General features: G+C 37.3%; 3 protein-coding genes and 1 long non-coding RNA gene across 4 annotated transcripts; 2 read left to right on the forward strand and 2 right to left on the reverse strand.

The window, feature by feature from the left end:
- Nucleotides 1-715: 715 nt before the first annotated feature.
- LOC126594861 (F-box protein At2g26160-like) lies at nucleotides 716-2,591 on the reverse strand. Its single transcript, XM_050261119.1, has 2 exons — nucleotides 2,421-2,591; nucleotides 716-2,304 (listed from the first exon to the last, which is right to left on the reverse strand). The coding sequence occupies exon 2, from the start codon at nucleotides 2,275-2,277 to the stop codon at nucleotides 862-864; it is 1,416 nt and encodes a 471-aa protein (XP_050117076.1). The 5' UTR covers nucleotides 2,278-2,304; nucleotides 2,421-2,591; the 3' UTR covers nucleotides 716-861.
- A 3,269-nt stretch (nucleotides 2,592-5,860) lies between these two features.
- LOC126594862 (uncharacterized) lies at nucleotides 5,861-6,708 on the forward strand. The gene is made up of 2 exons (XR_007613455.1): nucleotides 5,861-6,248; nucleotides 6,395-6,708. It is a non-coding gene; the product is annotated as an uncharacterized LOC126594862 (long non-coding RNA).
- A 10,335-nt stretch (nucleotides 6,709-17,043) lies between these two features.
- LOC126594865 (uncharacterized protein At1g26090, chloroplastic) lies at nucleotides 17,044-19,420 on the forward strand. The gene is made up of 7 exons (XM_050261123.1): nucleotides 17,044-17,412; nucleotides 17,624-17,767; nucleotides 17,885-17,959; nucleotides 18,053-18,246; nucleotides 18,338-18,509; nucleotides 18,589-19,008; nucleotides 19,127-19,420. Exons 1-7 carry the CDS (start codon nucleotides 17,176-17,178, stop codon nucleotides 19,256-19,258), a joined length of 1,374 nt encoding a protein of 457 aa, XP_050117080.1. The 5' UTR covers nucleotides 17,044-17,175; the 3' UTR covers nucleotides 19,259-19,420.
- LOC126594863 (protein CHUP1, chloroplastic-like) lies at nucleotides 19,409-24,474 on the reverse strand. The gene is made up of 9 exons (XM_050261120.1): nucleotides 23,959-24,474; nucleotides 23,649-23,737; nucleotides 22,712-23,482; nucleotides 20,943-22,328; nucleotides 20,701-20,832; nucleotides 20,304-20,485; nucleotides 20,095-20,206; nucleotides 19,834-19,977; nucleotides 19,409-19,687 (listed from the first exon to the last, which is right to left on the reverse strand). The coding sequence occupies exons 1-9, from the start codon at nucleotides 24,065-24,067 to the stop codon at nucleotides 19,592-19,594; spliced, it is 3,021 nt and encodes a 1,006-aa protein (XP_050117077.1). The 5' UTR covers nucleotides 24,068-24,474; the 3' UTR covers nucleotides 19,409-19,591.
- Nucleotides 24,475-24,711: the final 237 nt, after the last annotated feature.

Genomic DNA, 24,711 nt, shown 5'->3' on the forward strand with positions numbered 1-24,711 from the left:
AAAATAACCGGAAATGTTTCAAAGAAAAGTAGCATACTACGTACAAAAAGTTCGCGTCCCTCTTTATTTCTACCCATCTACCCAAGTATGATAGTTCAATCACTTTATTTGATACGCAATAAGCCTTTTGCTACAGCTCTGGAGCTGCCAGCTAGCTGCAGCATATTGCACCTACCTATACCCATTGTTAACCGAGGTTACGAAATCTTAGGTTCAGAACTTCAGAGTGTGGATTTCATATAAAAAAAGGGGTTCAAAATACCGACTGACTCTTTCATCTATTTGCTGGCCTGTGACCAAGGCATAGGCGGATTCCGTACTTAGTGCAATTAGCCTCTTGAAAAGGCTTGATAGCTCTGATATGGGCTATCAAGTTCAAGGCCCTACCCTTTCTGGGGTAATTTCTCCCTTTATTAATACTTTTAGGGTAGCGCAATTCCTTAAGCCATCGACTTTCTTAGAGCTGTAGCAGCTGGGTCAGCTAACATATTTGTTTGTGAGCGATTTACGTACTTTGATTACTAATCTAAGGAGTGTCTTCCCAGTACAGATGGACACCGCTAAATTTTATTTATAGAGTGCTTAAAGTAAACTGAAGTCCATAGATTATTTTTGGGTGAAAAATGAGAATTTCACAAGTTAATTACCACTGGGGTCATTCATAATCAAACCAAATAAGAACCTAGCTTGCTACTTAAACTTGAAAACTAGCAGGTAGGGAACAATCCGACATTTAGATTTAAATTAACTTTATAGAAATTTAGAACAATGCAACGTTAATTAGAGGTGCAACAAATACAGAGCTAGACTTTGGCTTAATTTGCAGCAACATGCAATAGGTGTAACACGGGAAACTGGAAGTTAGCAGAATTCGTTAGACGGTGGTACAATCCAAAGGGCAGCTGGATTATTAATGCTCCGAGGACTTGGAGAGTAGTGTCTTGCGATGGTCTCATCCTCTAAATTGAAGATGCCCATGTCACTTGGTCCGTTGTAATAAAAATACTGCGGTTCGTCCGCAACTTCTTCCAAATCATCGGTGTAGTATATGCAATTTGGTTGAAGCCCGGGATGGTCTGAAGCCAATACAGACATTGAATAGTTGTCACCCACAAATATGGCCTCACCACCAATGCTTTTTACCTCAACTTGCTCCACAGCAGATTCGTCCTTCCCCTTGAACACCAACTTGTAAACATGGAAGCCTTCAGTCCAGAATTCCTTGGCCTCCTCTTTCAAAAATCTTCGAACATGCAATAGGTCTCCCTTAGTCGATTCCACAAGATATCCCTTAATTGCGAAGCGACTATGGTTAGCTGTAAGAACCTTTGCTTTTGGCGGCTTGCTATTAAAGTTGAATGACCAAATCGCTCCCGATTGACCAACTCCGTAGACTTGGTTTTTATAAATTATAGCATCACTGAGATAGTTCTCTTGGTTGTCGATGTAAGTCCAACTCTTTTGTCCCTCTTCAAAGAAAGCCAACCTATGATCACTATGATCACTTATTCTGTCGTAGATTGCTACAACAGCATATTTACTGTCTCGATTATTCATAGCAGGCTCACCGTGTAAGATAACCTTTGGGAACCAACCATAGAAATAGAAGGAACCAGAAGGACCGGCATTGGGGTTATCCAAGGGAGGGAGAAGAACGGGAGCCACTGCTTTTCCGAAAGGGTTCATGAGAGTCACGGACAATCGAAGTTTGTCTAGTTCATCTACTGAGACGAGCCAGCCTTGGTCGGAGCCACAACACCTTTTACTCCAAGGCACTGATAACAAAACATTTTTGTACACTTTTCCATCGGAGACCCTGTACAGTTCTCGCTTTCCTTGAGGACAGGAGGATCCCTTTCCCTTGGTATATCTTAAAAGTGGGCGGATCATAAGCATGGGAAGTGACTTACCACAACGTTTTGTTGTATCTTTATATTCTTGAGCAAAAGCATGCCAATCCTTGCAAACAACATCAAAGCGGACAAGGTCAACCTGCTCCAACAGCTTATCCATAATCAAAACGAGAGCGGGAGAGGGAAGGCTTGCCCAGTTGGCAGATGAGCAGTGACGACGACGTTTGGAGGAAGCACCCACGTTCTCTGTCTCCCATTCGCCAGATGAGCGACCCCGACAGCGTTTCAATGTATTTCCCGTGTTCTTCCTCTCCCTACAGTCCGCAGAGGGGAGACGACAACGCTTTGAGGCAGCACCCATGTTCTCCCCCTCGGGGTCGGCAGATGAGGGACGACGACGTTTCAAGGTAGCGCTAGCACCCATGTTTATTTTATTAACGAACTTCTGGACCTAATTAAAAACAGTGTTTCGGAATCAGAAAATATGAAAATAAAACGAAATCCTTCAAACAATATTACAAAATCAGTAGAAAAACCAGAAACTAGAATAAGAGAAAAGGAAAATACCTGGGATAAAAGAGATTCCAAGGAGTGTACAAAATTCAGAGATGAACTTCTATGTGAATTGAAGGAGAGAGAGAGAGACCCGCGGAGAGAGAGAGGGTTTGAAGGAGATCGAGAAACCAAGATGGCTTTGAAAAACGCCAGAGAGAGATCGAGAGAGAGCGGGGATAGAATGATTCCCAATGTAGTAACTTTTGTATCGGGTCTCCAGTTTGTAATTCGGTTTTTTACCCGGTTGTAATTGTACATTTAAAGGAGAAAAAAAGAAAAAAAAAGGGGGGAAGGAAATAAAGGAAAAAAATATTGCTTATGCTATGGTCATTTATTGGTCATTCGGGGACGTGATGCGGGCTCTATCTCTCATCTTAGTGGCCCTGAGATTATGGACCTAGCGGACAGAATGTGTACTCTTCTTGGTACAAGGTGTGAGTGAGAAAACCACCTTGCGATTATGTATATGCATGCTATAAATATAAATTTGAATGTCGACATATTATGAGTTCTTGTATATCTTTTTATTCGTGCAGAACAATCACTCTTAGAGACAATTCTATGAAAGCTTGGATGGATCTTCGGTTGCTGTTTGAAGTGGCTTGTCGAAAGTTCATGGTTTTCAAGTGGAGATACACATTCTTTCGTGTAAGCTACGGGATCAGCCACTTCGCATACCAAGATTTATTGAGCACATTGCATCATTGGAGTTTTGAAAGATCATTGCCTAAGATAAGATAGATTGAGAGCATTACTCGCTGAGATCATAGACATAGAAAATATGAACACACTCAAAGATCTTCTCTCCCATCTTGAGAGCATTCTCAAGGTAGAAAATCTGAAGAGGGTCAGCAAGACCCTTGACGACATAAAAGGAGTTTGAGACAAGTGCAAATGCAGAGCTGACCAAATCCGCATAACAGCGAACCAATTCAAGGAGATATTAGGCAACGGAACAGTACTCATGCGCTGAACCCAAATTTTTTTACGGAAAGTAGCAGTTGACTTGGCTCTAGCAAACAAGCAAGCTATCATATGCAAGGGGACTACGAATGTTCTGGATCACATGCTGCCTAACCTGTGGTTGTTGACTATCATGATATTTACTCCCATAGAAACACAAGAGACGAGAATGGTAGGGAAGTTTATCAAATTGAGTTGATAACCGTACCATGGAAAGGACAAGTCTCTATGACTTTTATGTGAAGATGGAGGATTATCCGGAGCGGAAGTGGATTGAAGAAAGTTAGAAGTTCCTTTGGCAATATAGGGAGTAGTTGAACGTTTTATAATTCCTTGTACGGTTTGCATGGTTTGGTCTCTCATCGATGTGAAACTTTGTACTCATATTCTCACATGAACATGAGTTATTGGGTAATGCTAGGGAGACTAAATTTGTAGACTAAATTTGGGAAACCAAAGGACATAGAAGTTGATGATTGGTTTATTACTTAAACATTGATAAACGTGCTCATCCTTATTGGTGACACATCATTTAATTTGCAAATTTAATTTCTCTAACATTACCTTGAGTTATTTAATGTCAATAATAAAACTCTATCACGAAGCTATTATTAAGATTTCCATGTAAGAGTTCATCTATCAAGAAAGATTCCAACAAATTAATTAATAGATTAAGAGCCAATTGATTAAATTGACATAAACATTATAACTGTGGAGAAAATCACTTCCCATACACTATAAGAATAGAGAGAAGTTACATTTGAGTGGCATATGCATGAATCAAAATATTATGTACATGTCATGATGAATTCTTTCCTGATAGATAATAGATAGGAATGTCAAGATTTGGATCGTGACATTTTGTTTAAAGAAATGACGTGATATTATTTAGGGCATTTGTCATGTATATACAAGGAATTATTATTATCTTTTCAAAAATTTCATTTTACACTTCTTACAAATGTATTTTCTTTCTAAATAAAAAATATTTGAAGTGCAAATAACAATTCCCGTATATATATAAATATATGTGTGCACATTCAAATCCAATGGATATTTACTCGTTTGAGTGATGAACGGTTGCATGTCAAAATTAGCAGATGACTTCTAGAACGCTTGCTCAGTTGCTTGTAGTAAACATTTTTCACCCCGCAACTAATTATTGTAGTTAGGCTAATAGTGTGATACACATATTAATCAGTTGTCCGGGATAAACAAACACACTCCCTGCAGATGAGCAGTGACGACGACGTTTGGAGTAAGCACCCACGTTCTCTGTCTCCCATTCGCCAGACGAGCGACCCCGACGGCGTTTCAAGGCAGCTCCCGTGTTCATCCTCTCCCTGCAGTCGGCAGAGGGGAGATGATAACGCGTTGAGGCAGTACCCATGGTCTCCCTCCCCCGGTCGGCAGATGAGGGACGACGAAGTTTCAAGGTAGCACTAGCACCCATGTTCCTTCGATCAACGAACTTCATGACCTAATTAAAAAAACAATCAGAAAGAATAAGAGAAGAGGAAATACCTGGGATAAAAAAGATTCCAAAGAGTGCACACAAATTCAGAGATGAATTTCTATGAGAATTTGAAGGAGTGAGAGGGGGATTGGAGGAGATCGAGCGAGAAGTGAAATTTTAAGTTTTGGTTTTGAACTTTTATTTTACCTTTTTCGGTACATAATTTTTTTTAAGGAAAACTAATGAAAATGGCTTGAAAACTTTGAGTTTTAACTATAAGGACAAAATAAAGGGTAAAATAAATAGTATCAGGTTTGACTTTTTAGTGTAAAATATGGTTTTTCGTTAAAGTGAACAATACCACGAGTTTTTCGTTAAAACTCCATTTTTCCTAAGGACATAATACAACATGCAGGCTTTAATTTTTTTTTTCTTCACAATCCTACAAGAATATGGAAGCCCAATATCCTATAGGCCCAAATCCAATAACTTGTACAGGATTTTAAATTTAAATTCATATTGTCAAATTCCATGCAATTTTTATGATTTTGTGGTAAGAAAGTGAATAACATGATTTATCAACATCACACAATTTTCAAAGTTTGATTTAGCATGATTGAAATGTAGGGCTGGAAAAAAATCCCAAAAATACCAAACCGAACTGAAAAATTCCCGAAACCAAACCGAAGTTCCTGAAAATTTCGGTACCAAATACCGAACCGATCCCGAAATTTCGGTACAGGAATCGGTCTCAAGTTTTTGGGATTTCGGTATTCCCAAACCAATCCAAAAAAATATATATATATATTTTTAATTTTTAAATATATATTTAGAATTTTAATAACCATTGGATTATGTTGAGATTTAATCTCAACCGTTGCATATAAATCAAAGTTACCTGTGTGTGTGTTTGACTCTCTATCTCTCTCGGTCTCTCGACTCAACATTCACTCACACACACACACGGACCTCAGTCCTTACTATCTCGACCCACCTTTTCTCTAGATGCTTCCCCCACCGTTTCACTCTAGACCCGCCTTTTCTCTGCTTGACTCCTGCTCTCCCCGTTTTCCTCCTCGCCTCACTCTTCTCTGCACCAAGCAGCTCGATTTAGGGTTTCACCATTTCTCTTCGAATCAAGGTCTCTATTTCTCTCCGTATTTTGCCAATCTAGGTTTCCCTCTCTCTGTGGAAAAACCCTAGATCTCGCCACTGCCGGAGATTCGAAGCTCGGCACTTCGAGGTTCAATCCGCCTTGCCGATCGCCTCCTCTCGGCTCCTCCACGGAACAACCTGCAACACCAGTCGACATTTCAGAGCCTGCATCTTGAACTCTCTTTCTCACGGAACCACCGCCACCACCATCTTTTGGGCTCGAATTTTGTGGGTTCTGAAGAGCAGCAACGACATGCAAATATGTGGTACCCTTTTCTTCTTTCTGTATATTTTTTTTGTTTAATTTTGTATTTTTTATTACATGCATGGTGGATTTATCGTTGGTAACTATTAAATCGCTTTTGAATTGTGTTTAATTTGGATTTTTGTGTTTTGAATTTTGAATTTGCAGCCTGATCTTCCACTGGAGCATCCAAATTTTGCATTTGTGTATCTAATGACAGAAACCTTTACAAATTCAAAATTTGAAGCCAATATACCACCGTCCATATACTTGCAACCCAAATATTGTTAAAAACGAAGAAACAATGTAAAAAATCCAAATTTTACATTTGGTTATAGCTTTTGTGTAAACGGAGCTTCTATTGAGCTCTTAGTTCTGGGTACATCTTTGTTTTCATAATCCTTTAGAGGTTTTGGAATTTTGAGATTTTCTTCGTGGATTTTGTTAATTGGCTTGCTTTGTTGTGAATTTTCTGTTTTATTATATTATATTTATTTATTTATTTTTAATCTTTAACTGATAATATGACATGTCTTTCAATTTCTAGCTGTTGATTTATGTTGTGATCTTTTGGTGATTAATCGGGTAATGATTTGCATATGATTATTTATAGAATATTCATAATTATTTCACAAGATTTGTGCTTGCACACATATGCTATTAGGAGAAATTAAATAGGTAGATCACATAGCTATTGTGCATAGATTCACATTGCAAACTGCACAGATTGGGCCACAGATTGTGCACAGATTGCACAGATTGCAGATTGCAGATTTTAGTCCAACAAGAGCTTGGGCCACATATTGGCAGCCTGCCCAAAAGCCCAAATTTTCAATATAAAAGGTTGAATTTTAGCCCAAAAGCCCAAAACCATTTCAGGATTCCCGATTTGTCCCAAAATCCCGAAACTATTTCGGGATTCCCAAAAATTGGGATTCCCGAAAATTTGGTTTGGGATCGGTATTGAAATTGGGATTCCCGAAAATTTGGTTTGGGATCGGTATTGAAATTGGGATTCCCGAAAATTTCGGTTTGGGAATCGGGACAAGGGTTTCGGTATGGGATCCCATACCGAACCACCCCTATTGAAATGTATGAACTTTGTTTTTATTGTGAAGGAGGTAAATATAATAAACTTGCGCAAACTTCCCAATCACTTATTTGTTAGTTTTTTTTTTTTTTTTTTCTTCTTCAAATGATAATGGTGAGGGGATTCAAATATAGAAATAAAATTTAACTTAATATACCAACATTTTAATTACTTGGTATAAACTCTTTACGTTATGACATGAGATATTGAAGTGAATTAAAAATTGACCAGAAACCCACTAAAAACACTAACAGGAATGCTCTTCATCACTTCAGTAAGTTTTGCAGCGCTTTCTGCGACAACATTCTAAACTTGGCTAAAAAATGGAAATGATCTTTGTAAGTTTTGCAAAGCTTTCTGCGACAACATTCTAAACTTTGCTAAAAAATGTAATGATCTTTGTGAGGTGGTGCATGGTATAAGAGTCTGGTGCAAAGAACTTTCTCTTAAAAGGCATACGGTTATGATCCTCCACATCAGAGGATGTGAAGAAATTGCCGAGACAACCGACTTGTAACTTCAAAGTGTTTTAATAAGTAAGATTCAATGTTCATCTGTATTGTGATAAATAAATAAGATTCAGTGAATATGCTTGGAGTCTTGAAACATGTGGATATATTGTTTGGCCATGAAAATTCGAATCTTTGTTGGTTAATTTTTCATTAGGTTTAATTATGACCTAGTAGATTGTTTTGATCCAATCTCTCTTTTAATAAAGATTGTATATATGTTGATGCGTTTTCCTGCGGATTCTTTATGTTATATGTAATGTGTTCTAGTGATTATTGATTGTGTATCTTGAGTTTAAATTTTGTGGATGTAAGTTTACTGGCACATCAGTGACTTGTAGATTGTTAGGATTCTGTTTATACCTACTAGCATGTGTGTGAGAAAATTTTTTATTTTTGTTTTTGAAATAGAAGGAGAGAGGAAGGGACTGATAGAGAACGTGAGAGTGGGAAGTTTTTATTTTTAATTTTTAATTTTTTTAAATTTTTATAATTAGAAATATGTTAGGATTACATGTATGTGAGGCTTTGGAAAAAAAAACAGCAAAATATGGTTATGTGAAATTACATTTTTGCCCCATATTTCTTATTTATGTTCTGTTTTAATTAGAAAGTTAAACTGATAATTTCATAGAATTTTGGTTGATAATGAGTGTTTTATTAATTAGTAGAGAGATTTCCTATGTTTAGTTAGTCGGTTAGTTAATCAATTGGTTTTGGTTGTATATATATATATATATATATATATATGGATTGGAATGGTTAGCTATGGTTATTTATTGGGCATTAGGGGATGTGATGCGGGCTCTGTTGGCTCATCGAACGTTCATGGTTTTTCAAGTGGGATACACATTAAGCTACGAGATCAGCCATTTCGCATACCAAGTTTCACTGACCCACATTGCATCATTGGAGCTTCGAAAGATTGCCGAAGTTGTTGACGAGCATCCTATACTGAGAGCATTACTTGGGAATATGGACATAGAAAATATGAACACACTCAAGGATCTTCTCTATTCCATGCATCTTGTTGAGAGCATTTGCGAGGTAGAAAATATAAGAGGATTAGCAAGACAATTGACAACATAAAGAGCTCGATGACAAGATCAAATGCAAAGCTGACCAAATCCACATGGTAGTGAACCAGTTCAAGAAGATACTAGGAAACAATGCTCATGCGATCACCTAAATTTTTTTACGGAAAGCAACATTTGACTTGGCTCGAGCATACATACGGTCAGTAGGGGCAACAAAAGACGAGAATTGTGGGGAAGTTAATCAAATTGAGTTGATGTCCGTACCATGGCAAGGGTAAGCATACAATTGTATATGCAATATGCAATGATTTAAAACTTCTCTATGACTTTTACGTGGAGAGATTATCTAGAGCAAAAACAAAATAGGTTCCACCATATAATTAATAGGTAATATGTAGAGTAGCTCAACTCCTTATAGGTATTTGCATGGTTTGGTCATTCACTATTGTAGTACTTTATCCTCATATCTTCACAAGGACAAAAGTTATTTAAGTCAATAATAAAACTCTTTTATGGAGCTATTAATTATGATTTCCATGTTAGAGTTCTCTTAATCTATCAACAAAAATTCCAACAAATTAATTAATATATTAAGAACCAATTGATTAAATTGACATTAACATTATAACTGTGGAGAAAATCCCTTCCCAAACACTAAGAATAGAGAGAAGTTACATTTGAGTGGCATATGCATGAATCAAGATGTTACATATATATATATATATATACACACACACACACATACACACACACACATATATATATATATATATATATATATATCATGATGAATTGTTTTCTGATAGCTAGGGATGTCAAGATTTGGATCGTGACATTTTGTTTAAAGAAATGACGTGATATTATCTAGGCCATTTATCATATCTATATATAGGTAACTGTCATAGTTACTTCAAAAATCTTATTTTGCGCTCATGTATTTTTCTTTCTAAATATAAAAAATTTAAAGTATGAATAACTATATACATATATATATGCGCGCGCATCCAAATCCGATGGATATTTACTTGTTTGATGATCAACGGTTGCATGTCAAAACTAGTAGATAACTTCTAGAACCCTTGCTTGTAGTAAAGATTTTTCACCCCGCAGCTAATTATTGTAGTTAGGCTAAAAGTGTAATACACATATTAATCAGTTGTCTGGGATAAACAAACAGACTCCATAATGATTTTATATAAGAAATCATAGTTTAACATAATTGCGAATCCCTTATATAAACAGTCAAAATCAATGAAAAGTTATATAGAGATCATTTGTGTCTGTCAATCATGGGTTCAATTTATTTTAAATGTAATCTTTGATGTTTAGATTACAAACTACGGTCTAATAGTATCTATTTTTACTTGTAAGTGAAAGGTCTTAAGTTCGTTTCTCGTCAAAGGCGAATTTGAACCAAATTATTGCTAACTCATTGCGAAGCTAAGCTAAGCTCACTCACTTCACTTTAGTATAAATAATATCGTTTATTCAAATAAAAAAAATTTCAAGTTCACAAACTAAATGTTACCATCCTCAAACTATCCTTGTTCGTAAAGTATTGAGTCAGAAGTTTTTATTTATTTATTTATAAATTGCGATGTTATTGAAAACTTGTACACGAACAAATAAGATCAAAAATGGTAAAATATTGCCTTTTTCCACATCCCACATTGCTTTGTCTGTAGATAACGTAGATTGCATGTCCCTTCACTCTTTAATTAGTTGCAATCCACTCAACTAATTAACCAGTACGGAGTTTTACTTTGCAACCATTAATTGAGAAAGGTTAACATTAATCCTTACACTAACTACATATTCTGCCTATGCATCAAGTATATCCTAGAAACAAAATTTAAGCTTAAATAAAAGTAAAAAAAACATATGATTGAGGGTTTGACAATGATAATATAAACTTTATTTGGGAAAAGGGTCTACCGTCCTCTCTTTTTCTTTTCTCCTCCGCAACATTAAATTAGCATAGAAAGGTAGTAGCAAGACTCATATGAAAGGCAGGAACCCGAGAGATTTTTTAGTTTGTCGAGAACACTGTCCGGTATACCAATTATAATAGTACAATTGGTTGAACACTTGAAAAAACAGTTTCAACCAATTGTATTATAATACTTGGTGTATCAGGTCATATTTCTAGCTCATTGAAAATTTTCTTGCAAGAACACAGATGTTTTCAATTACTCTCTCTCATCTTTTCTCTAGAGATTTTATAGTGTAACCAAAGCACTGTTTACATGATGCTATTGCTCTATTAAATTCAAAGTTCTAAAAGACACTAGGCACTAGTCGGGCGGCAGGTTGGGGCCTAGTGCCTAGACGGATTTAAGTAAAGGTATTATATATTGTATAAATAAATGTCTATTTATACTTAAAAATCACACATAGTTATATTGTGATTCATAAATCACAAAATGAAATGATGTATATATATATATATATATATATTATAAAGTAACATATTGAAAATATGAGGAACAAACATATAATGAGTGTTCATCCAAATATTGAATAAGTCTATTACATTTTATTGAAAAATTAAAACGTAAAATGAAAATTATTTATTTATTGTCTAAGTGAGAGTCGCAATCTAGGAGGTGCTTAGGCAGGTTTAGACGGGTTAGGCAGACGCCTAAGCGGGTCTAGACGCACTTTCTTAATTTTCAAACGATCATGGACTAATCAGGGCATTAGCCAACCGCTTAGCGCCTAGGCAGTGCTAGGTGGGGATTCTTAGAACAGTGATTAAACTTATAACATGTGCAAACGTTCTTATATTAATATACTTAACAACTCGAGCATGTCAATCATGTGATACACTCATCTTATAATACGTGAAATAATATACACCACGTAATATTTTTAGAGATACATAAACTTTTTTTTTTCTCTCAGCTTTCCTATAATATATATATATATATATCTTTAGCAGATTAAATTTGATCAAGCTAAGCTGTCAAGAAAAATCGGGAAGTTTCTCTCTCTATCGGGTTCTTCATTTAACATGATCCATGCTTCCCCTTCGCACCCTTCTCCTCTATCTCCTCCTCCTCCTCCTCTTATTCCACCATGCCATTGAGAATTCCTCACCACCTTCTTATTTCCACCATTCTTTGCCTCTCTCTCCTCTTCTTGTTCTTGTTTCATGAATATTTCCACAACTACTCCAAGATTTCCACCACAAACATTCACAAAGAAAGCATAAGATCTTATTCATCATCGCTTTCTCATCATCATCAGCGTCTCCCTAATACGATCAGCAGAAAAGTGTTAGCAAGCAAATTTGACTTCACTTCATTTGTACATCCTCACCAACAACGCCAAAGGTCATCAAAAACTTTACCGGATGATCATCATCACATGCAAGCACAATCGGAGCCCTCGGCCGATGATCCAATGGAGATTGATCCACGTTATGGTGTTGAAAAGCGACGCGTTCCCACCGGTCCAAACCCTTTGCACCATTGATCATATCAGCTTTAATTTCTCAGGTGATCAAGTACTGTACATGGAGTGAAGGAAAGATAAATATACAGAAAAAGAAAGATTTATACTAATATTATCAAAGCGTTTATTATTACTTACATAGGATGTTTTCCCCACTATTTCAATTTGTCTTGTCGAGAAAACAGAGAACTATAATGTAGGAGCTTGAGGGGTAATTTTTTGGTGTACTTAAAATATGGTCATGTGATATTATTTTCTATTTATATTATGATATGTAGATTTGTTTTTTATTTATTAATAAACTTTAAAAATAAGACATATTAATTATTTTGTCAACTCTTATTATAACATATAGAATAATACACTACGTATTTATATTCCCTGTAGTTATAAAATTTAAAGAGTTGTTTTGATATAAATTTATCGAGTTTTTAGGGGTTGTACATTCATGTATGAAGGGATGGTCGATTGTCGACACTATAATTGTTTTCATAATGAAAAGGAAGAATGAATTAATACTCCAGTTTATGGGCATGATTACTATGATATCTTGTAAATGTTTTTACAATTTTATGTAAATCGATCGATTGCAAGGAAACATGAGTAGCTGTGAGGGCACGGCACGCTTTGAGAAGATATTTGTCTAGCATTTGCTAGATGGATTTTTAGTGTGTCCGTATTACGTGATATGTAGATCACATGTTATTATACAAGTTAAAGAACATTTGAAAATAGAACTTTCCTCTACTTATATAACGATAATATCGTATACCACACATGTTCCGGACACAATAAAAACTTTCTCCATTTGCTATAGCTAACACCATCCATAACCGTTAATTAAGATATAATTAATTAATTAATGAGGTTGGTTAGTGTAAAAGCTTTTTCTTTCTTTGCATTGCAGCTTGATTAAGCTCTGCATTGTAGGTCGACCAACATATGATGGGTTTGGTGCCACTTATTTGCCACACCTCTTTTAGAATTTGGATACGGGAAAAGATCCTCTCCGGATCTCTCCCACCAAATCCTAGGGATCCGGAAGTCCGGACCTTTGAAATTCGATCAAACGGCTACAAACAGGAGATCTCTCTAAAAGTTATAATAATTGTAGTTGTTGGATCAAATTTTAAGGATTCAGATCTCCGGATCTCTAGGATTTGATGAGAGAGATCCGGAGGGGATCTTCCCTTTGGATAGACCGACATATCACGGCACATTAATGTCGTCATGAATGCTAATAGGCTGGCATCACGAATCTGTATGTATGTACATATACAGTATGAGTGTCCTAGTGCATTATTTATATAAATTTGGAATGTAAAACTAAAACATCCGCATCTCTAACAATTAAACTGTATCCAACTAAATAGGAACGGTTATATGAATTCTAGAACGTCATTGTGTTCAGTTTTGTGTCAAGTCCGTTGTTAATAATAATTACTCCATATATTTTCTAAAGCTTCTTTCCGAGTCTTCCTATATCTTGTTCTACCCGTTTTGCCCTAAGCATTTGTCTCATAATTACATATTCTAACCAAAACATCATCGATTATAAACCGATATGTGCAAATATTAGTGCACTACATATAAAAAATACTAATTGATGATCTCAACTAACGTTTCACATCATCAATCTGTTTCAAGAATCCACTTTTATGATGGGGTAAAAGCACAATCATCTCTCAACATGCCATTAGAATTCCTGTTTGCCATTATTATTATTTGGGCAAATTAAGCTAGACACTTAAAATCGATTTTCCATTTTTTGTTATTATTAAACAATAATTGCTACATATATACGTGCTTGGATCAAATATATTCTTCTTGCGTGCTAGACAAGCTAGGTATAGTTAGTTATTTATTTCATTGTTAGTAACCTAGCTAGTAAGTAGGTACGTTGTACTTAATTTGCGATCGATGCGCTTGTACTCGTATTAAGATTCAAATGTGTAAGATTTGAGTCCCAATTACCTGATTCATTTGAGATGAGAAACGCTACATATTTTCGATCATTCATCAGTAATTTATGAATATAACGTAAATTTAAAATTGCGTAAAATCATAAGACTCAATCTATGAGTCAAGATCTTGAACTCTAGAATTTTTACAAACGATTAATGTGAAATACGTAAACACATACCCTGATAATGCCATTAAATGTCATCTACAATCTCTAGACCAACAGTAGGTGTGGAGGAAATTAAGGTTTCTCTCTAGCCTTGCTTGCATGCTACAACCTTAAAACGTGTTTTTTGTTAGTGTACATATTAAATGAGTATGTGATATAGGCAGAGATGACCCGTTTCGATCAACCAGACCATGCATACAAACGCAATATTGGCCTCCCACTCATGGCTCACCCCCACCCACGTTTCAAAGGGTCTGCCGACTTTCTCTATTTACTTCTCCAATTATATTAGTAATAAACATTTTCTGAACTTGATTTTGTCAACGTTGCCCTAACCATATTAAGAATAAACATTTCATCTGAGGTATTTCTGTTAACGATTCAGAAAATTGATAAAATTATCCATCATGAACCATTTCCGGGAAGGTGATTAATTGCGAAAGACGAATATGTGTATGTTTTGCAAACCTAATCCAAATTAAGTCAACTTACAACTTCAAACTAACAAGTAACAATAATACAATTTAATACAGCTAGATCTCGATAGAAGATTGTGACACATATAATTGTTTAGAAATGTTTTTAGAATAACTAAAAATATTTTTAGTGAAAATATTTTTAGGTTATAAAACACTTGAAGTGCACTTAAAATGCTATTCAGGATTCACTCATATTTTTATCAAGGATTGGCTCTAATAGCACTTTTATAAAAAAACGTTTTCAGTTATTTTAAAAAATACTTTCAAACACATATGTCTATACTACACAAGAAAAATCACGACTAAATTAATTAATAATTAAAACAAAAACACACATTTAGAGAATAGTAGGAAGGATACAAATTATATTCAACAAGTTCCCCCCACCTTCCACCGGCCACAACTAATTCAAACAAAATAATTAAACTAATATACCATCTCTTATATAAACCCAAGCTGGTGCAGGTTTAATTTCAACGATCTTAATATAATCAATTATATTTCACAACATGGTTCGTCCAATACCAGAGGTTGCAGCCAACAACTTCGCCTCAATGCCGCTAGCAATCGCCTTGTTCGTCTCAGTCTCTGCCCTTGTAGCTCTATGTGCCAAAGCCAACCATGTACGCCGCCGTGCCTCGCCCGGAAAACAAACTAAGTCACCCTCGGCGGCACCTAAGCAACTTGTGGCCAGCCTCAGCAACAAGGCAATTCCACTCGTCTCCAAAAATAAAGGGGAAGAAGTTGAAGTCGTGGATGATGGGTTTGGAGAAGGAGGGGTGTGGCAGAGGTCAATTTTGATGGGTGAGAAGTGCCAGCCACCTGAATTTTCAGGTGTGATATATTATGATGAGTGTGGAAAACAGCTTTCTGAGCTGCCACCAAGGTCGCCTAGGGTCGCCAGTCCCTTGCCAAACCTTTTCTCTCCTGCGGCTAGAGATATGCGACCTTGCTAGCTATAGGTGATCAATTTAAATCCTATATTATGTACAGTACCATATATATGTTTGATGTAATATAGGAAACTCAAACTTTATTGGTGTTTCAACTTTATATTTGCACATTTTGATAGCTTGATTCTTTAGTTGAACTGTGTAGGATTGGAGATTGAAGGCGATAGAGGCATAAATGGGAACTTGGTGGAGGAGACTAAGCACAGCTAAGTAGAAGATTTAGAATTTTTTTATTTTTTTTTATTTTTTTTGGAAAACGAAGATTTAGAAGTTTTGCATGTCGTTGCAAGTTAAAAGAAATAAATGCAATGGCATATAGGTTGGCACAATTCGCATTAAGTTGTGACAAATTTATAGCTTGGAGCCTTGGATTGAAGACGCTCCTCCGTGGTTGATGCCGTTTTTGGAGGTGAAGACAGAGCTACAGAGTCGATGATTTCTTGTGATGGCAAGTAGAGATTTTCTTTTTCCTTTCGGTGGATTTTTCCACCTTGGAAATTTTCAAATCGAAAGGTTTTTTTAGAAGTCCATGCTTGTCGTATTTTCTTTTTCTTGTTGGTTCATATTACATCAATGTATTACTTTTTAATGGTTGGGAATTAAATTCATCTTTAACGATATAAAAAAACTGTGTAGGATTATTTCCTATCAGTATGATATCGACAACATCGAGAAGGTGTGAAATGTAATAAAACCGTTTATTATGGTAAACATGTTTTTTTTCCTTTAAACAGTAAGATTAAATGTCAAAATAGTCTTTGCATTTTGTTCTATAGCTAATTTAATCTTTGTGCTTTCAATTTGGCAAAATTATTATCCATGTTTACATCTATTAGCTAATTCAAGACAATTCATTTAAATATCGTCAAAATTAACATGTGTATGACATATAAAAGAATAAAAATATAATTTTAATATGGAGGAATGACTGGATCTGTATTATTAAGGGGTGTGCTATCCACACACCTCATTTTACTTCTCACGCATCTCTTGATAATTTTTGTCTGTTGATCTTTTCCAATTCATCCAATCTGACGATCGAAAATTAAAAAGATATATAAGAAGTAAAATAAATTGTTCAGATATCACATCCCATTATTAATTCTATTAGATATCTTGTACGAGTTGCCAGACCTTGTTAAAAATAGGGAGATATGCACATGGAATCCAAGTATTATCCATCGATGATGGCAAGTAAAATGTCTCTTACAAATTCACCCTTCTCTCCGATGCTCACTCATAAAACCCGGCTCCCACCCATCTTCTGTCTGTCTCACCTACTTTGACTCCTCCAATGGCTTTACTTCTCCTTCCTAACTCCTTCTCTTTGTCCCTTCTTCGAAACCCTACTGCTCCGCCGACAGGACATACAATAAGAAGAACAAGACACCGGTTTCTCGCATTGGCGGCGTCTTCCTCGGACTCGGAGGATGACAAGAATAATGCTTCTTCTCAGAGGTCAACCAAGTTGGTCACTTTCTTGGGGAAAGGTGGGTCCGGAAAGACCACCTCCGCCGTTTTCGCCGCTCAGGTATCTCTGTAATGTATGTCTGAGTTAAAACTAAAGAAACCAACGATGTCCAATTTAACGTTAATGTGAAATTTTGTTGGAATTATGGTTGTGGGCAAAGTTTTAATCATGAAAAGATTGAATTTTTTAATGATTTGAATGGTTTTCAATTGGGAAATTTGACCACCAAGCATATGAATTTAGCTGAATGATTATATGTTGGGTTTTTCAGCATTTTGCAATGGCAGGGTTTAGCACATGCTTGGTGATACACACACAAGATCCCACTGCTGAGTTCCTTCTAAACCGAAAAATCGGAACTTCTCCAACATTGTGCAGCCCCAACCTTTCTGCTCTTAGATTTGAAACCACCAAAGTATGTTTTCGGAATCCGTTTTTGGTTTTTCGCATTTTCCCTTCCAATAATTATTGTATGTCAAGAAATATGCTGCAAGTTACCTAGACCCAAATTGGATCTTTCTTGATAATGTAGATGCTTTTAGGACCTCTGAAACAGCTAAAGCAAGCGGATGCGCGCCTTAATATGACGCAAGGAGTTCTGGAAGGGGTAGGTATGTAACATCAGTTGAGGGGTTTAGTTGCACCTGAATGTTCTATCTGTGGGGGTATTGATGATGCTTCTGTCTTTTCGATTGAGCAGATTGTCGGAGAAGAGCTTGGGGTGCTTCCTGGGATGGACCCTATATTTTCCGCATTAGCGCTTGAGAGGCTTGTTCAATTCTTTAGGAATGTGGCACAAAGATACCGCAACGAAGATAATTTTGATGTAATAATATATGATGGTATGAGCTCTGAGGAAATGCTGCGGATGATTGGTGCAGCTAGAAAAGCAAGGTCAATGAACACACCCCACAAGCGCGTGCGCTTACACATGCACATAAACAAACATTCATATATTGACATGAATCACATGATCTGTGCATAGGTTGTACTTGAAATACCTGCGGAACACGGCTGAGAAAACTGACCTTGGGAGGTTTGCTGGCCCTTCAGTTCTGAGACTGGTGGACGAAGCCATGAGTATAAGCAGCAGTACACCTCATCTCAATGGGAAAATGAGTGCAGAAATATGGGACAGTCTGGAACAAATGTTGGAGGTAAGTATCAGCCTATTTCCTGTAACTACAGTTTGTTTGTAAATCCAATGAGATCCTGCAATTGTTATGTGTGGCGCAGAGAGGGTCATCTGCTTTCTCAGAACCTGAAAAATTTGGCTGCTTCCTAGTGATTGACCCAGACAACCCAGTGTCCGTTCATGCTGCATTACGCTATTGGGGTTGCACAATCCAAGCTGGTGCACAGGTTTCCGGAGCCTTTGCTATTGCTTCACGACATAAAAACACAGAATCAGAGGAAAGACTCAAGAAAAACTTTTCACCCTTGCCTTTTGCTAGCATTCCAAATATTTCCTTGGGTTCCCCTCTAGATTGGAATGCAATCATACAGGACACGTTCAGTGAAAGTGCACGAAATCTGCTTTCTATGACAGCAAGTGGCGGTGGTAACCTAACGCCCTCAGTAAAGTTTGATGCAGCCAGAAAATCAGTAACCCTTTTCATGCCAGGTTTTGACAAGTCAGAGATCAAGCTATACCAAGTATGCTGATAACCATTTTCATTTTACTATTGTGCTCATTTTTTTTTATGGCTTTTGATGTGCACATTTTCGGCATCTTTGGTGTGATATTGAACATATAAAAATCTGTGAAATGCAGTATAGGGGAGGATCTGAGTTGCTGGTGGAAGCAGGGGATCAAAGACGCGTAATTCATCTGCCTTCGAAAATTCAAGGGAAGGTTGGAGGTGCCAAGTTCATGGACAGAAATCTTGTAATCACAATGCGATAGCGTATTCTAATTCTAATGATTTCGTTTATTTTATAATCAATTGAGATGTCTCTGCGAGAGAGTAGGCAAGCTGATTTCATTACAATTTCAACAAAGGTGGTTCTGACTATGTATTTTACTAAGCATATGAAATAAAGCTCACACAGCAACTTCCAGAAATAACTCTTCGTATGATTGATCTTTCTAACTTAATTTCCCTTTGGCTTGAAATGGATTATTGATCGTAATACACGCGTGATACATATAAACATACATTCTACGACATTAAGCGGCCAAGATGAAATTTACAGCAGAAAATAGAGACGAGAACAGAGAGAAAAAAATCCGAATGAATCATGATTCCTGATTAATTTCTTCTGTTTGTCCATGGACACGGCCCCTTAGCTCTTCAAACGCCTTCATGCTCTCTGCATCAAAGCCTCCAGCAAACTGGAAACAGTTCCAAGTTAGCATTCCAATTCTATATGTTTTTCACTAAGAATTCAAATCCTTCACATTTGAAAACTCTGAGTAATGGGAATTTTCTAATTCTACTGTCTATTTTTACATGAAGAATGAGAAAAAATCAGTTATACCTGATGAACTCGGAAAGCAAAACGCACGCCTTGAAGTAGTATAAACTCTCTGTTTGGTTCCTTCTCAGGTCCACTCAATGCATCAAGTTCCGAAGCTACACGTTTCATATACTTTCTTGCCAATTGCACAGATGAGAGCTTGATCTGCAGTGGTAAAAATCATACATGAGCTCAATTTTGCGAGATGATACGTAACATAATCATACAAAATATTAACAGCAAGTAAGCACAATGAAGTTTTTTTTGAGTTTTGAAGCGTACCTTGCCGACAACCCCTGAATCCAATAACCAATCGACTGGAATTCCAAACTCCTTGCACCGTGAAATGGCCATGTCTCTTGTACGCAAGAGAGCATATACACTCTGTTCCACCCTAGAAGAAAAACAATAGAACACTTGAGAATAAAGAAAAAAATCGAAACTGCATTTCTTCTAACCAGCACTTCAATGCATGAAAAGAAAGTTCATACTTCTCAAGCAACGAATACATCTTCTTCAGAGCAGCTTCACATGGGAGTTTGGGATCATCAACAAAAGTGGAGACTTGCTTCTCCAATTTCATCAAGTCTTGGTACTCAAAAGCTGCTTCTCTTAGTGCATCCACTTTTCCTTCAGGCCAATCAAAGTGCTTGAGGACAGCCCTTTCGTCAACCTACCAAAGGCAGCAAGAGATGGCTAAGTGAGTCTGGAAGGAGGGTTTGTGAGTATACAATATCGAAAAGCATGCAATACAAAAGGAGTTCAGATTTAACGGTTTAGCAGTTGAGTCTGCTAGCCATCTGATGAGTGAAATGTAATCCCTTGTTTGTATAATTGAAAGGAACCTTTGCGTGCAATATATGATTCAGTGGAAGATTAATGGCATACCAAGAAGGAGAGCTCTTCATCTAGCCAGTTCACAAATGCTACAAGATCTTCTATGTTTGTGAAGGAAGCTGCTCGAACTTCTGCTGCCAACGACATGACAAAATCACCTTGAGCTTCTACATCAGCTTTCACCTGTATCCAAAGCATAAATTTTCAATCTTTGAAACATTTGAGTACTGAGAACCAAATTTCATGCCTCATATAAGAAGATAAAAGATATAAAAAGACAAAGTTCTACTCACAGCTAAAAGGAATGATGATTTGTTCTCAATCTCCCCAATCATATTGCTCCTCGCATCGGATACATTAGATGATGAAGATATTAAAGACGATGTATCCTTCTTTGCTTCACGTTTCATCAATGACTGATAGAATTCAACCAGCTCAGGAGCGCGGTGTACTTTATCACCACCACTTGCCCCCTTAGGCAGGCTTCCTGGTGGAGGTGGTGGACGAGGTGGTCCACCAGGTGGTGGTGGCGGTGGCGGTGGGCCACCAGGTGGAGGAGGTGGTACTCCACTTGGGGGACCGGGAGTTGTACCAACAGGGGCACCTCCAGATGCCTTAGGAGGCGGGCGAGGTACCCGAGGAGGCCTTTTCTCAATTTGGGCAAGTTTCATCTTGGTTATTACTTGAGGATCAACAGCATTACCATCGGCGTTACCATCATTACTTTGGTTGCTTGAATTGCCAGAAATAACTGCCTTTTCCTTGATATAGGCAAGTTTTGGTGGTAAAGCTACTGATCTCTCCTTTTCAGCCTTGGCTCTAGGCTCGTAGCTCAAACTTACACTTGATTTGTCGCCAAACTTCTCTACCCTTGCTTGCTCTGCCCTTTCCTTAATTTGCTTCTCTCTCTCTAAGGCCAACCTATGCCGGTCTTTGTAAGCAGGATATTTCTCATCTAGAACTCCTTCAACTGACTTCGACATCAACTGGAAAGATGATGCCACAGAATTAGGTGAGTCGCTAGAAGACATCTGTGTTCTAATGTTCGGAAGAGTGGGAGTTTGAGGGGAATCATTAAGTTCCTGATCCACCTTCCCAAATGTAGTGATGGCAACACTGTCGCTTGCATTCCTAATCATCAAGGATTCCAGGGGACCCCTTGGTCGAACGCTCATACTTGGTCTGCTTGGAGAGCCTCCAGACAAAGATCTAGCTGGTGATGAACGAACACTAGAATCGTCTTTGCTTTTCCCCCACCTTTTCAGCTTTTGCATTATACCAGGTTTCTTGCTGAGATTACTATATCGACTCGTGGAACTATCAATAGAAACATTGTCAAAATCTTCACTTCCAGGGGACGACGGATGAGAGAAGTTGCTCTCAAGATCTGTATCCCCTTGTCCACGCTCTGATCCTGCATACTCCAACATCAGTTGTTTGGCCTTCTCCTGCGATTTGGGGCTCAGATTCTTGTTTAGATCACGAGCGGATACCTTTCCTTGGGGTGTCTGATAGTTCCGGAGCTCATACCTCAAGCATGCATTTACCCAACGGAGGTACACTAGCTCTTCAACTTCACTGAACCTATTCATTTGAAGGCCTTCCACCTGCTTCGATAGGTCCTCATTTGCATGCTTTAAATTATTAACCTCCTCTCTTACATTAGCAACCATTTCAGTCTGAAACATGTGAGGGAAAGCACTGTAAGTACGAAATCACACGAACATGTTTACAAGCACTGAAGCCACTTGATTAAAACATGTTTCATTCATAATACTTGCTAAACCGCCGGGGCAATTTCCACCAGCTTGCTGAATCCTTTTTGATAAACAAAGAAACTATTCAATCTTGGCATCTCTAGGTTCTAGTCTCAAGTTTCAACTCAGAATAGTCAGGGGCTAAGTCCTAAATGAAATAGCGAGCCAAAAGAGAAACTACATGTTTGGAAAAAGAAAACAAGAAACTTACATGCCAATGTTTTAAATCTTCTCTCTTCTTCTCATATGAAAAACGTAAAGAAAAGAAAGACATGCACGTAATGCAAGAAAGCAGTAAGACCAACCTCCGTCATGTTGGAGAGGGTTGCTACTCTTGCTTCAGCAGCATTCAACTTAATAGTTAGTTCTCTCTTTTCGATTTGAAGTTCTTTGTTCTTTCTCTTAAGCTCCACGACTTCCACCTCTAATTGATTCACAGCTTTCAGCTTCTTTTCAATTTCAGCATCTTTCTTGACGGCTTCTTCCTCTTTAGCCTGTAAATTAGTAACTTGTTGTTTGAGCAACAGTAACTGGCCTTTTGTCTGGTTAGCATCGAGCTGAATCTGCCTCTGCAATTCCTTGATTTTGTACCTGGCTGCCTCTAGCTCCTTCTTGGCAGAAGCTCCCCATGTAAGCTCTTCTTGAAGCTTCTTCCTCTCAGACTGCAGAGAGTTAATAGTAATATTGAGCATGCCAATCTCCATTGTCTTAATCTTGAGTTGCCGTTGCAATTCATCAACGTCTGATTCTTGTTCCTTCAATCCATAGTACTCAAGTAATTCACCTTCAAGCTTTACTTCTCTTTCCTCCAATTCCTTTACCAGATTACGCAACCGTTCCAGCTCACTTGCATTATTTGCCATCTCAGCTTCATATATGTCTTTCTCTTTTGTATCTGTCTTGTTAACAGGTAATGGGATTTCAATCTCCCCGGATAAAAGATCTTCAAATTCAGGTAAAATATCTTCATCTCCGATATCACCAGGTGAAATATCACTAGCACGGTTAAATACACTGCTAATTAACTTAACCTCTTCCTCGTCTTCTTCCTCCTCCTCCTCCTCTTCTTCTTCTTTCTGCAATATGTACCACTCTTAGTTTACTAAAAACAAATTTTTTATTTTTTTTTAAGTAAAAGAATTCTAAAACCTATAGGTAAAGGAAGGGAACATAAAATTTGCTGCCAATTTTACGATGTTGCAAAAGAGATGGGACTTTGACAGAAGTTTGTTATGCACTTACATGCTTTTCTCTGAGGTTATCATCAGAATATGTAAGTTGCTCTTCGTCTTCCTTCTCGCTTTGATGGTTACTGTTTGCTTTACCATTTTCTAAGTTACAATATCACCAGAAGAATTATAAGAACTAAGATTATAAAAAATTTAAGGGAACGTAAAACTTAACTCGTCTCTGAAACTGTCTTTACTAAATATGGCTCAGTTGCAATATATCAACGGATAAAAGAGCTGTAACCGTGTTTTTGTACAATATAATTTGTGTTCCAATAAATTAATAAACAAGTGACAGTTATGGAACTCATAGAGATGAATACCTGAATGCCTGCCTGTTGAGGCTGATGAACCAGAGTTTTTTATGCTGTGCTGCCTTGCAGCAATCGCTGCAATGGTAGCAGCAACCAGGAGGCTTAACCTGACTATCATGAAGGTATTGCAAATGGGGAGAACTCAAAGCTCTCACTTATCGATAAAGATAACCAAATTCGGAAACACCTCACCGCCTGCTTCCACCCACCCCATAGTTGATAATTCAAACCATTAAAGCCCCTAAAATTCAGAAACAGCAACCCAAAATCTGTAATTCTGAAGAGAGATTAAGAAAACAATCCCTTTCCGATATCCATATCCAACTGTACACATCCCAGACCGTTCAAAGAACTCGCATATATAAGTATATTAGTAGCCAAATCTAACTATGAAGTATAAACATTCCCGACATCATCAGCTATCATCTTCTGAGGTTTGTAGACCAAACATTAAAGAAGGATTTGCTTGGGCCGGAAGTTCTTGATAAGTAAGCATTCCAGCACAACTCTTAGTGCTAAGAGCTATAGCAACCACCAATAACTAGTGGCCAATCTTCTCCGAAAGGATTGAAAGTTCACAAATTGGTGGGTCCAAACATGTCTCCGTACCGATTTTAAGGAACATTAGCTGTTAAACAAGCCAAAAACCAAAGCTGAAAAGTTAGAAAATGTAAATTTTAACTGCAGTTACACTATTTCTGTTAACTGTTCTTCCAGCTGACAGTTTGGCTTTGCTCACCTAATTGAGTCAAGCTTTAGATT

This window comes from Malus sylvestris, chromosome 13 (assembly GCF_916048215.2).
Source record: "Malus sylvestris chromosome 13, drMalSylv7.2, whole genome shotgun sequence".
NCBI classification, from domain to species: Eukaryota; Viridiplantae; Streptophyta; class Magnoliopsida; order Rosales; family Rosaceae; genus Malus; species Malus sylvestris.

Bases quoted from the DNA above. Each gene is read 5' to 3' on its own strand.
- LOC126594861 (XM_050261119.1), bottom strand. From the start codon at position 2,277: ATGGGTGCTAGCGCTACCTTGAAACGTCGTCGTCCCTCATCTGCCGAC.
- LOC126594865 (XM_050261123.1), top strand. From the start codon at position 17,176: ATGGCTTTACTTCTCCTTCCTAACTCCTTCTCTTTGTCCCTTCTTCGA. The intron at 17,768-17,884 runs GTATGTTTTCGG...TTGATAATGTAG, and splicing joins TTAGATTTGAAACCACCAAA to ATGCTTTTAGGACCTCTGAA. The intron at 17,960-18,052 runs GTAGGTATGTAA...TCGATTGAGCAG, and splicing joins CGCAAGGAGTTCTGGAAGGG to ATTGTCGGAGAAGAGCTTGG.
- LOC126594863 (XM_050261120.1), bottom strand. From the start codon at position 24,067: ATGATAGTCAGGTTAAGCCTCCTGGTTGCTGCTACCATTGCAGCGATT. The intron at 19,978-20,094 runs GTACGCTTCAAA...TTACCACTGCAG, and splicing joins ATTCAGGGGTTGTCGGCAAG to ATCAAGCTCTCATCTGTGCA. The intron at 19,688-19,833 runs GTATAACTGATT...AACTGTTTCCAG, and splicing joins TTGCTTTCCGAGTTCATCAG to TTTGCTGGAGGCTTTGATGC.